We start from the raw sequence: 13,442 nt of genomic DNA, 5'->3' as shown, positions 1-13,442 counted from the left end.
AGGGTTAAATGGTATCAGAAATACCGGGTTTTGGCTTGGATGCTGTGGAGAACAGCAGCAAACAGAATGTGAACACTTTTCCTGCTAAGTGATAATGCTGTTTTCAGAAAGAGCCACATTAGCAAACATTGCACTTCTAGATGGTGAGACAAACCAACCAGAGGCAAACATTTGAGTCTCCTGCCGTCTGACGAATATCATACTGAAGATTATACTGTAATTCTGCATTTAATACGCTCTGGTTTGCTCTTATCCAGAGGCGTGAGATGTTAATGGGTGATTGCACAACTGATGTATAGCCAAAAATGATTATGAATGCCGTTTAACAAATGAATCTTTCACTGCTTCCGAGTAATAATTCATCTTGAGATATTCTCCCTCTGGCTCTGCAATCATTTACCCCATGCTAAAGGAGCAGTGTTTTTCATTTACGGGATACACTCGTTTGGAGAGAAATGAAGTCATGCTCCCGCAGAAACAGGCGAGGTTAAGACCCCTACTCTGAGCCACAATGTGGACACTTGGAAGTCGCAGCTGGAGTCAGAATTTAATAAGTGATCCTTCAGGTAAATCTGTGAGACTGCAGGAGAAGTGGCTCAAGGACAATGGAATCATAGATGGGCTTCTGAGAGTGCATGATGATGGGACTCCATTGTTAAAATGTCATAGGGTAAGATGGTGAGTGTAATGGTATGTGTTGTCATGACTGTCTGGCTTTATGGTCTTTTCCCTAGAGAGTGGATGGACGTGCTCAGCCCTCCTATTATGCCTCCCAGCCAGCAGAGAAGGTCAGGCTACACACAGAACAATTTGGAACGTCTAGTCAGAGGTATGGTAACCTTCATTTTAGTCCTTTTACCCCCTAAGACTGCTTTTGACGTCCTTGGGAAGACAGCAAACAGTCTCGGTGCTTTAACGCTAAGTTACACAAAAGCTAATGGAAACACTCATTGATGACAGAGCTTTTAGAGATGCTACATTGCCACCAAGGATGCACACTGCGTGGTGGGACAGCAAGCGAAAATGGATCTAATTAGGGCTGAAGAACCCTCATGAGAGTGCTGCTTTTTGTCCTCCACATAACTCCATAGGTCAGGAGAGACAGGTCTGCACCCCCCCTCTAGACACCTCCACAAGGTTAACTGATGAAACCTTTTCCAGTTTACTACATCGTTTTTAAACCTCTTACACCATGTGTCATATAATTAGTTTTCATTATTGTTGCCCAAGTTCAGGTGAGATAAAAATGCTCGTCTCGACGCGTTCCATAACCTTTTTTAGCATTTAACTGCCTGTCAGTTTAACAGCTCAATTCCCGTGCTTTAAAGTAGCGGGGATTACAGGGAATCTCTTTACAGCTTCATAATTTGGTACTGCTTCTGAGTGTCTTAGGGCTTGATTGATTAGGGAAAAAATGGCAGCGGCAGAAAACTTTTAAATCCACCTGGGTCTTGAAGGTCACCTAACCACCACGCTTCTAATTCTATTCTATTGAAAGCTGACAGAGTAGGCCCTTATTCATATCTGGCATAGAAAACTTACTCTATATTGAGAAGAAAAAGAATCACTTTTTTATCTTTGCAATCTTGTTCCATCTGTATATTTTGAGCATGAAGGTTTCAGAGTGATTTTTTGGCTTTGATACAGGAGAGGATGGGCTGGTGAAAGAAGAGGAGAATGAAGATGAATATTTGAAGCTGCTTTATGATCCTTGCCTCAACTGCTATTTTGATCCTGAGACAGGAAAGTACTATGAACTAGCTTAGCTCAAAGCCCATTTGAATCAGAATTAATAAATCACATTAACAGTAAATGAAGCTCTTTTAGAACTCCTTTCTTTTAGGCCACATTGATCTATTGGAAGCGGATTTTCCCATTCATTTCATTCATTCACCCTTTCTTTGGTTCAACTTTTGTTCCTGAAAACTATCGGCAGCTTTGTGTTTCCGTGTGTCGTCAGTCATGCTAGTGAGTATGGTATTAAGAAACCCGCTAAATCAAATCCATCCTCTTCCCCCTCCCAAGTATGTGATCATTCACTTGCACATCCAATGACAAAATGGGTCTTTTTAGGAAGTCTTGGCAGGGAAATGGGGGCCTTCTATAAACACGATGCTGGAGCTTCTTTTTAAAACCACATTAAGTCACAGATCTTTTAGTTGTACCAGAATATATTCTTCAAGAAGTTGTAAAAACCAGTTGAAGTACATGTACCTCTATGTATTACTTGAAATAAATTTGTTTTGAGAAAATGGCTGTGGTTCCGCTTATTTATTTATTTATTTATTTTGTTCATTTTAAATTGGACAGAGATGCCCAGAAGGTGAAAGGATGATGGATTTTAATTCATTTGAATGTATTTGAAATGCTCCGGGCTTTTTTCGTGGCATGTAACTGTAACAGAGTAGCAGCAGGTGGGCTGCTGATGAGGATGGCAGGTCTTTGAACCAGTTTTGCCACAACACTCATCACACCTGACGCAATGGGATATTGATTCATAATGTTGTGGCTGTTACAATTACTGGAGAAAATGAAACAAAAATTGGAAAAACAACAGTTTTTTTTGTGTGTGTGTGTTCATTTAATCTTAATTAAACTACATCTCATTCAATATCCTGGAGCGAAATGCGTTAACGTGTGCAGGAGTGGATTTGTTATATCAACACGTTCAACAATCAGGTAACAATATCCTATTTTCACATTCACAGTTTCCATTTATAACCTTTTATAAAAATTATAATAATAACCTTGGACATGGAGGTCAATGTTTTAGATTTTTAATGCTCTCATGCTTAAAAAACTGGTCCGGGAAATGGGGCTGCAGTCTTGAAAAGACATTGAATGTTACATAAGGATATGTCATAAATTAACCACAAGTCATACATTTTAAACACCAGCTCAATGTTTTATATCATAATGCATGACTGCCTGGATTCCACCGAGGGATCTGCCTCTTTGGTCACTCTTCTCTCACAGCTGAGCTAATTTGGCAACCCGGAAGTGACGGAGCTGGATCGTCAGGGGGCGTGGAAGCAGGTGCGAAGAACCAGGAAGTAAACAACTATGGAGTAACAGGAGCTACGCAGGAGTCAATTTTATTAGCTGTTTTAACTGTTTTGTGTAGTTTTTAGGTAGTTTTCGAATTAAAATTAACCCTCATGATGACACATGGTTAACAAAGCTCTGACGTTTTCAAGGATGTCCGCTCAACAGGTAAATATGTCAAACGTTGGTAAATTCAGTCAAATCATGTTGAAATTGTTAAATTTGTTTCTGCAGCTAAACGTCTGCCCTGAGTTGCCATGTTAACTATGCAGCAAAATACAATGAAAAGCCAATATAAGTCCTAAAATGAGGCGCATCTACCCTGAATTCGCCTGATGACGTCCTTTTCTTATTCAGGAGTCTTTCAGGTTACCAAATTCAGTTCCTACTTGAAACTTATGCTCACAAATACTAACGAGTTAAACAACTCGCAGGTAATTGCTGCGGTTCTGACGTAGAGATGACGCTTCAGGCCAGCAAGCAGGCACGTCTGACATGTTTGTTTATCCTTGCAGTGTCACTACAAATCCTAAAATGCGTGACATTTGAACATAATGCTGAAACTAATAGAATTTTAGTTGGAGCTGTAGAGATTACAAGGGAAAGATGTACTAATAAAAATGTTAGAAACCAAATTTCTTGTTCGGTCCCACCTGCTGCAATGTTTTTTGGTATTCAACCATGGGTTACCTAAATTGGAAGAAGGCTAATACTACAATACATAAATATTGTATTAATAATAAAATTAAAGACATTTCATTTAAAATCTTTTACCAAATGTACCCTGTTAAAGATATACTTAAGATTCAAAATAAATATGGAAGGGACGTGTACATTCTGTCGATCAAGTAGAGAAACAATATTTCATTGATTTTATCATTCAAAAGATTTTGGTCTGAACTGGAAGAATTTATTGTCACAAAATTGAAAGTCAACATCAGTATAAGAAATTTTGATGTAATGTTATATTGTGATTTTCAGAGTTTGTCCAAAAATATAATGTATATTATTCAACAGTTAGTCATCCTTGGAAAATTCCATATCCACAAATGCAAATGGTCTAATTCACATCCTTGCTTTAAAATATTTCTTGTGGACTGGAAACTGTATTACAAAACAATTCAACATGTGAAGAACACAATGGCTATAAGAACATTTCAACTTTTGAAGGATCTGAGCATGTTATAATGAGTTTAGTTTTATTCTTGTCCTCTTTTTACACATCGCAATATGCTTTAAGACCCTCTGGCCTGTTTGTAATGTTCCTTGTGCAGGTTGCACAAGTGTTTTCTGTACCTGACTAGGGATGGGTACCGAATTCGGTACTTTTTAAGGTACCGACCGGATTCCATAGTACCGACCGAGCACCGATTCACGTCATTTCAAACGGTGCCTCGTTTCGGTACTCGTCCTTCATAACGAGAACTTGCCAAGACAGCTGCGCATGCGCAAGAGCGTTATGTCGTCGGTCGCTGCAAGCGTGTTGTAAACAGAGCAGCATGGTAGAAAGAACGCACGCTAAAGCTTGGGTCCACTTCACTAAATGTGATGGGTAACTGGGTGATGATGAAACCAGCGACAACGATCTAAGTGAGACATCCTCATCTTAATCTGCTCCGGTAGGTAAATAAAATGTTTAAGATGTTAGCTTGATTTGTTAGCTTCCATTTCGCTAATGGTGCATTGGCTTTCTCCTCGGAACTCCGAATTTCCGACTAGATGTACATGAACACGCTCTAAAGTTTGGCTTCACTTTACTAAATGCGAGGGGTGATTGGGTGAAGATGAAACCAGCGACAACGATCTAAGTGTGAGGCATCATCGTTTTAATTTGCTCCAGCAGTTAAATAAACTGTTTAAGATAACGTTAGCTTGATATGTTAGCTTCCATTGCCACCGTTGTTATCAGCTAATGGTGCGTTCGCTTTCTCCTCGGAAATTCTAACTTCTCAGTAGGAAAAATCAAATGAAAAAAGACGGCAAAAGGAATGACGATACACAGTAAATTTAGTTCACAGTAAAGATGTTTGCTTCAGTTTAATTATCAGCTTATAAAACTACAAGGACGATGTTAAAATACAAACAGTTGAATGTTATTTATTGTGATATTTATCAAATATTGTTATATATTGAGAAAAATATATATTTAATTATAAAAGAGAATTAAAATAATAAACACTCAAAAGTATCGAAAATTGGTACCGTTAAGTACCGGTATCGATTCCTAGGTACCGGGAATTAGTACCGAATCAATTCAAATGTCAAAGGTACCCATCCCTATACCTGACATTCATGTATTATTCTAATAAAGTTTATTATTTAAAGAAATAAAAAGACGTGTTTATTTACTGCTTAAATCTGAGCCGTTTCATAATAATTTGCTAATGAATTGTCTGTTGAAACAATCAAGCTCTAGAATCACAGAGGTCCTTTATTAATGAGTCATTAGGTAACGATTGCATCTTGAATTAATCTCAAACTTTTCCTGATTAACAACTGGTGAACAGCACTTAACTACTAATGACTCACTCGCTTTTAATTACTTTTAACATTAGTACTGTCTTTGTGCACTCAATAATACTGTTACCAAGTAATTAGTCATTACTCCACCCATTACTTGTGTTGATTTGGCCCCTCTCAGATGGAGCGGTGCATGGGAGCGAGGGATTGAAGCAGGTTTTTGTACATAGTTTGTTATTGGTAGAGGTACAAATAAGAGTTTGTACACGAGGCCGGGATGAAGTGGTTAGGACATTTAGAGAAGAGGGCTGGTGAGTAGAAGGATGCTTAGGTTGGAGACATAAGAGGACATGAAGCTAATTGGTGGAAGAGTTGATGATGGGTTAACATGGAACCAGACAGTTTGCTGTGGAGACCCCTGAAGGGAAAAGCTGCAGAAGTTTAATCAACACTAGAAGAAAGAGCCACATGTGCTTTTTAACCAGTGGATCAGCAATAGTTCAGTAGGAATGTGAGACTCAGAAATAACTTGTTAGAAAGCAGCACTTTAGTGCTTTAGTGGACTCCAAGTTATTTGTGACGTAATCAAAGACATTCGTTTTCAGGATGTGAGCAGCTTGATGCTCGGAGAGCACACAGACATTAATGAATGAGTCATCACCAGTTTTGTGCTCCTCTTCATTCTGTTAGGAATTATTAAGGAAGCACTTTGCTTTAAGCAATTATCAGCTTGTTCCCAATTTGTTTCCTTCTTCATTTTTAATTAGCTTATCATTAACTAATCATTAGCTACCTTATAGGATTTAATTAGGAGTTTGTCATCAGCTAATGTTTAACAAGCTGAAGGTTGTTACCTTATTTGTTTTCAAGTAAGAAGTAGAAAATGTGCCGTTTCATCCGTTTTGGACTTGGTGTCAATTATTTTCATTTAATTACAGGCGAGTCTGTTAGAAAAATGCACTTTTACATTATATAATTATAGAAATCAGTTTATTAGAATTAAATGAAGATAAAAGTGACCCCTTATGTGTTCTTGACACGGTGTAAGGAAACCAAATCATGTTTTAGTAAACAAACACCAGTCAGAGTTAATTGATGGGATCGGCGCTCGTCTCTGATTGTTTTTTGCGTCCTACGCCGCCACACATGATAAACAGTTCCTGCTGGGGGTGGTATTTTTTCGGTCACGCTTGTATGTGCATCCTAATTATGCTGCGTGCTCACAAACGCTACGTTACAAACGATCTGGTGCACGGCTCTTACTTTAAAGGCAGCACGGACCACTAGATGATGTGCCTGATTACTGATTGTCAAAAAAGGAAGGTGTTTCTATTTTTTTCTGCTTACTCAGACATCCCGAGCCCTGCTGCCAAGCTTTTGGGTTGAACACCAATATGATTTATCACCCGGCGCTGTTCAGCTGTCATATCTCCTGCGTGTATTTCCTTTTTATCTGTGCCACACATCATGAACTGAGCTGTTAGGTTTATGGGCTCTTTAACTACCCCACTGTTATATCTTATTGGATTCATTTGTCTTTTTAGGCCAGTTTAAAGCTTCACCCTGGCATTATTGCATCGGTGATCTTGGTCTGCGTGGCGGCAGCCGCCTTTGCTGCATTGATCATCCGAAAGTACTGCTTCCCAGTCAAGTAAGCAAGCTTGATTAATGAGCTGTAACGTGATTATTTTACACCATTAGTGCAGGAAAAACTCATCAGCCTGACCTGTCGCGTAACTTTATTCCATTCCAGCCAGGCAACATACAGATACTCTCTGCTGCGGCGGATGGAAGATCAGCCGTCGGCGGTGACAGAAGAAGATGGCGACAGGGGGCCATCCACAGTGGGAGAGGAGTCAGACGAGGTCAGTGCATTGTGGCATCTCTGACTGTAGCCTTCACTCTTCCTCTGTTCCCCAGCACAAGTCAACACAGCCATAACCTTCCTCATCACATGCAACTCCCCCTTTTTTTTCTTCTTGTGACAGGTGCTATTGGAATAAATCTCCAAACTGCCAGACGGACAGAGAAGGAGTTTATTATCGATGGAGTGTGTGGCTGAAGGGGGCTGCTGCAGATGGTTTTTGTTGTTATTATTAGTCATCTGCAGATGAGTCTCTAAATCTGTGGAAATCACTGCTGCTCAGATCAACTTTAAAATATATTTTCTCATTTGAGAAACAGAAATCAAATCAAACGTTTCTTTGTCCGAAATCTAAATGATATCCCAGAACAGCTGCTGATTGGTTTGCTGGGAACTAGTTGCACCTGGTTTGTGTTTGTGGATTTGTTTATTCAAATTCTGCTCAGACTTTTATCTTCTTCCATTTGATGTGAAATATTGATCCTCATCTGTATTATCGCTGACTTTGATGAGTTAAGCACATCCTTTTTTTTTCCTTTCTATAGAGAACAGATACAGTAAAATTCAATGCCTTTGAAGGGACATCAAGCTGCAGAGAAGCAATAATCTTTGGCCTAGTTACAGTCGGACCTTCTGATAGGTGAAGGTTGAAGCTGCAGGCGTATCTCAGGGCTGAAGTAATCTATTTTTATTGTCAGTGTTTTTATATTTTGAAAAGGTGCTCCGATGGAACATCAATGAAATATTTAACAGTAGATTAAGCAGGTGAGAAAAGCAACATATCAGAAGTTTAATGTAACTTTTTGTGGAATGATTTAGCAACTTGCACTGCATTTCTGCTTCTTACATTTAAACTGCTGTTGATTCATGTTTATTATAGTGATGCACCAATATGAAATTTTTGGGCCGATACCAATATCCGATATTAAGATTGCTGTTACGGCCGATATTTACAGATACCGATATACTGACATTACTGCTTCTAAAATCAGCAGATTTTGTATGGATTGAAAATTATTGAAGCTGAATTTACATTATTATATACACACAACATACACATTTACGGTTCAGAGATGATTTCCTTCACGGTTCACATGACTAAACAATGACACATCACCCCCCTCACCCTCTGAAACAGGCAAACAAATGGAGACGAGATGGAAAAAGTATTGGTTGTTAATATCGGCCCAGTTTTATTTATTGGACCGATACGATATGTTAAAAAAATGACTAACATCGTTTGATGCCAATATTGATGCCGATATATCGTCCAATCCTAGTTTATTATACTGCCTTTTTTCTTCTGTTCAGTTCTTATGTTTTTTTGCGTGTCATAGTTTGTTCCCTAGTGTTTTCTCACATATTTAACATAAGGGGAGAAATAAGTGACTGTGATTTGCAAACAGCTGCTTTGAAACTTTGAGTTCACGTTACCATGTTAGCTAAACTGCTAGATTCAAAGTTGTGTCCATTTCGACACAACCCAGCGCCATCAGTTGGAAACTCCTCCCAAAGTGGCCTCAGATTTCTCTGCCGGGGTTTCCACCAGATGCGTAACGTAATAGACTCTTCAATGTGACCTCGCCGGTGCATGCCTTCATAACAACAGAGTTTCAGACGCACAACAGCAGATACGTGCCCGTCAGATCACCTTCGTGGAGGCAGAGGGATGAGTTGTTCAATCAGGTGTTGGGCCCCATTGAGTCTATAGGTGGAGGGCTTCTGGGGGAGCCCATAACCCGAGCTACCCTTATTTCAAACAAGCTCATAGAGAAAAATGGCAACATGTATCTAAAAGTTCTGTTTTATTTTCCATTCTTTTTATATTCGGTGTGGATATGTCACAGGTAATGCTGTATTTTTCATGGTTAATAGTATGTAAGAAAATATCGATACACTAAAATATTTGATGTGAAATACACAATCAATATTTGAAAGCGGTGTATTGATTTGTTTTAATTTAGAATTTACGTGCAAACATTTACCGTATTTTCCGGAGTATAAGTCGCACCAGCCATAAAATGTATAATGAAGAAGAAAAAAACATATATAAGTCGCACTGGACTAGTCACATTTTGGGGGGGAATTTTATTATTTTTCTTACAAAATCTTAGACCAAGCATTTCACATTGCAAGACAAGTGCAGATAACAATAACGGAATAAACAATCAGGGCGCAGCAGCAGCGCCACGGTCTCCAGCAGAGGATGGCGGTGTTTCAGACCTTCCCAGTGGGCAGGGAGAGCACCTGCATCACCCCGCCACATGCTGCAGCAGGTGATAGCAGTGTTTGAAACCCTCCCAGCGGGGTAGAGGAGCTAAAACCTGGACCGGAGCCGGCCCGCAGCAGCATGCAACGGTCTCCAGCAGGTGATGGCGGGGCAGGGGAGCTCATTCCTGGTCCGGAGCCAGCCCACAGCAGCACGGTATATATACTTTGGTATATAAGTCACTTTGATATATAAGTCGCATGGCCAGCCAGACTATGAAAAAAGTGCGACTTATAGTCCGTAAAATACGGTACTGTATTTCTTTTTTTGCAGTGCTATTCAATTTCCGACCACTAGGTGACAGATGTTTTTACCGCTTTTATTTCTGACAGAACAAGATCTCACGTCAGCACTGGGTGTGTCTTAGAAGTGCCTGATCTGACATTTCCAATTAAATTCGGTCTTAAAAATTGCAAATGTTGCCTGGCTGTAGGACTGGAAAATAAATCGAAAGGTCATCATTATCGAAATTTCTGACTCTTACCGGGATAATTATTCCCGTGTCAATAAATCTGATAATAAAAAAATGAAAAAATATATGTAGGTTAGCAACGTTCATGTCCCTTTTAAGAAGCTTAAGTCACATAAAAATGTGACTCAACATAATACATGTGACAGCCCCATCTAGTGGACAACTTTTGTTTCTGTGCGTACCTGTAATTATCCATTTATCGTTATCGAGGTGAAATCATATGACATTGATTTTAGGCCATATCGCCCGCCTACCTGGCTGTTAAAATAACAGTTCATTGCATTGTCTCCCCTTTATTGTGATTGATATATGTGTGTGTGTGTGTGTATATATATATATATATATATATATATATATATATATATATATATATATATATATATATATGTGTGTGTGTGTGTATATATGTGTATATATATATATATATATATATATATATATAAAGGATGGGTAGTTTAAATCTTACTTATGAACCAGAAAATGTGAGATTCCATAGAAATATGAAATATCAATCTGATGGATCTTTGAATATTTTAGCCAGAAGATCAGAACTTTTTATTGCGGGGATTACTTGACACTTCGTATTTACTCCAAGGAAAGAGGGACAGTCAGGTTTATAATAGTTAAGAAATTATTTCTACACAATTTATACAAGACTAACTTAAACACTCTGTGTACTGATGGTCTGATGGACTAGGTGGAATGAGACGTGAGAGGATGGTGTATGTTTGGAATGTGGTTATCAGAACCTTAGGATCCAGAGAAGCATTTAGTTTTGAATGGGAGTGAATGTTTCGCTCTAAACTTTAGTCGGATATTTGTAACACACATGAGACGCCATCTGTCAGTCTACGTACCCAGGGGAAGCCTCCGTTTAGATCCAGAAAATCGAGCTCCTCTTGGACCCTCCTTGGAACCGAAGCTGGTAGAAAAGCAGCGGTGCTGACCAAACTAGTCTTGGAATGCTTCCAGGTCACAACAGGTTATCATTGGCATCAGCGAGACCCTGAAGGGGTTGTGAGGTTCAGCTTTTATTCTGAAGGAACCGTTGCGGTCAGGTGTAACTTGCAACAGATTTTATCCAGCTTGTCGAGGTTCTTTTGGAGGAAGTCCGGATGGCCTGTCCAAGACTTCTGTAGAACTCCTAGAACTAAAGAAAAGGTGGCGTGGAATATTTTTTATAATTGTCATATTTTGGTTTACTGGCGAATCAGAATTTGACTTGCAAAAGAGGATTTATACAAACACCACAGAAAACCACGCCTCGCGTCAGAAACGAAGGCTCTGATTGGATCAGAGGAAAGGAAATGTGTCGTGTGACTTTAGCATTACGTGTCATCATCATCACTAGACACATCAGTGTCTAGTGCAAATGTCCAGGATTATAATTACTTGTAAAATACTACTGATCACAGGATTATAATATCAAGTAATAACATTGTCATTTCACAGATTGATCGAACATTGGGCTCACGTTATTATTGGCAATAACAAACGTTGTTTGATTATGTGTTTATCAAGAGAGTTCTTCGTCTTCATCTTGAGCAATAACAGAGGTGAAGCAGTTTAGATGAACAGAGTGCATGAAAGACCTTGGCCACTATCTCATGTAGATTAGGCCTGTGTCAGAGACTGTGTCTCTGCTCGAGCAGACGCAGCAGATCAAGACCTTTAAGTCAAAAACAGGACATTCATGACGCTACATATATATATGTTGTTTGGTAATAATGCTTGGATATATATATATATATATATATATCATAACATTGATATTATATTGGATTATGGACAAATTAGGACGACTTTGGGGGAATATATATTTATTATACAGGAGAATTATTTAATCAATTCTTGTTTGGCCTATTGTGGCAGGCTTGTATCTGACACTGGATGACTATGTCTACACCTCATATAAAACCCAGTTATAATAGAATAAAAATAAACTCCAACATGTGTTTTAAAATGCTGAAACAAAACACTTTACTGCAGTAAAATGTAAAACCAAAGCATGATGGATTGAGGGAGAAATATCCCACTTTGTCAGGGTTAAAGCGAAAGAAACGTAGAATATTTTTCACAGTTTCACAGGAATGTGGCTGTTACATCGCTGTCTTCAAAGCAACCTGCCTCCTTTGAGGAAAGTGATAATTTTACCTTACAGACCACATGGTTTGCTTCAATCATCAGATCCGAACTATTGTGTTAGAAATGTAAGATGCACAGTGATGAACCAGGAGTGATTGCAGCCTCCATAATGTTATTTTACTTTGAAAAGAACAGAAATAGCTTCAGTTTTTCTTTAGAAAAGAGAGAAATTTTCCTAAAACCACATTTTACTGCTGGCTCTGTCTGCCTCCACCACAAAGTTTAATTAAATACTTTCCACAGCTTTATATTCTAGTGCTTCTTTAACAGTATAAATAATTTTGGCGCAACACAATCCGCCGGGATTAAAAGAAAACCAAATAGGGTTGTTTGGTAATAATGCTTGGAGTTAATCACTTACTCAGACGTTGTAGATGGGCCTCTAGTTTATAAATTGAAAGCATTATTTCACTGGCAGCATTATAAATGTTGTTAATTAGCAAGTGGAGCTTTATAAATGTGCACCTTTAAATTCCCGCAGCACTCCTCTGAATCTCAAGAAGACCGGTCTTGTGAAATAAGCAGTTCTTATATCTAAACAAGTTAACTGATCTGCAGCTAAAAATACTGAAGCTGGGACTGGAGCTGTATGTTTGTTTTCTTCGAAATAATTTCTTCTTTCATGCAAACATTAACCCACTTAAGGTCGATTTGCTTTTAGAGCGCTCAGAGTCACTGATTTATTTATTTCTTTAATTAAAATGAGAAAGGACATCAATGCTGCAGGAGGCTGCATGATGTTTTTTGACAGCTAAACAAAAAAAGAGAAAGAAGGAAAATTGGAATTGCACCTGCCAGGGAGTTGTGAGCAGACGCTGTGATGCTGTGAGCCCGAGTGTCACAGGATGCCGGTGGCAGTTAATGATGAATGATTAATTAGAAATTACTTCACAGTGTTTTCTTTCACTCTCTTATTCCCTCATTGTGATCAACAAATGAAGCAATAAAATCTGGCCGAGGGCTTCCGTCTTTATGTGTTTTGACATTTTATTATGATTGTAATAAATGCGCATCTTCTGGTCGCCGGGTATTTATGTCTGTGAACGTTTGAGAAATAAACTAATATATTGCTTATTAAAAATATTTATCCTCACATCTGACTGAAGCGTGTTTGTTTTCTCCTGATACCGATGATATGTGTTGTTTATTTCAGCGTCATTGCGCTGGAAATGTTTAGTATCAGTTTT

General features: G+C 38.7%; 1 protein-coding gene and 1 long non-coding RNA gene across 3 annotated transcripts in view; both read left to right on the top strand.

Annotated features, from left to right (window-relative positions):
- The window catches only part of cfap20dc (CFAP20 domain containing), a 40,428-nt gene extending 38,115 nt beyond the window's left edge, over positions 1-2,313 (top strand). For both annotated transcript variants that reach the window (XM_054730659.2, XM_070549397.1), the window contains 2 exons: positions 735-829; positions 1,648-2,313. In XM_054730659.2, coding sequence (XP_054586634.2) covers positions 735-829; positions 1,648-1,766 — 214 coding nt within the window. In that variant the 3' untranslated portion in view covers positions 1,767-2,313. The remainder of the gene's footprint in view (positions 1-734; positions 830-1,647) is intronic.
- A 702-nt stretch (positions 2,314-3,015) lies between these two features.
- LOC139068875 (uncharacterized) lies at positions 3,016-13,348 on the top strand. The gene is made up of 4 exons (XR_011520133.1): positions 3,016-3,213; positions 7,050-7,156; positions 7,259-7,370; positions 7,494-13,348. It is a non-coding gene; the product is annotated as an uncharacterized lncRNA (long non-coding RNA).
- Positions 13,349-13,442: the final 94 nt, after the last annotated feature.

Source organism: Nothobranchius furzeri, chromosome 3, assembly GCF_043380555.1.
Source record: "Nothobranchius furzeri strain GRZ-AD chromosome 3, NfurGRZ-RIMD1, whole genome shotgun sequence".
Taxonomy (NCBI): domain Eukaryota; kingdom Metazoa; phylum Chordata; class Actinopteri; order Cyprinodontiformes; family Nothobranchiidae; genus Nothobranchius; species Nothobranchius furzeri.
This window is presented reverse-complemented; position numbering and strand designations above follow the sequence as displayed.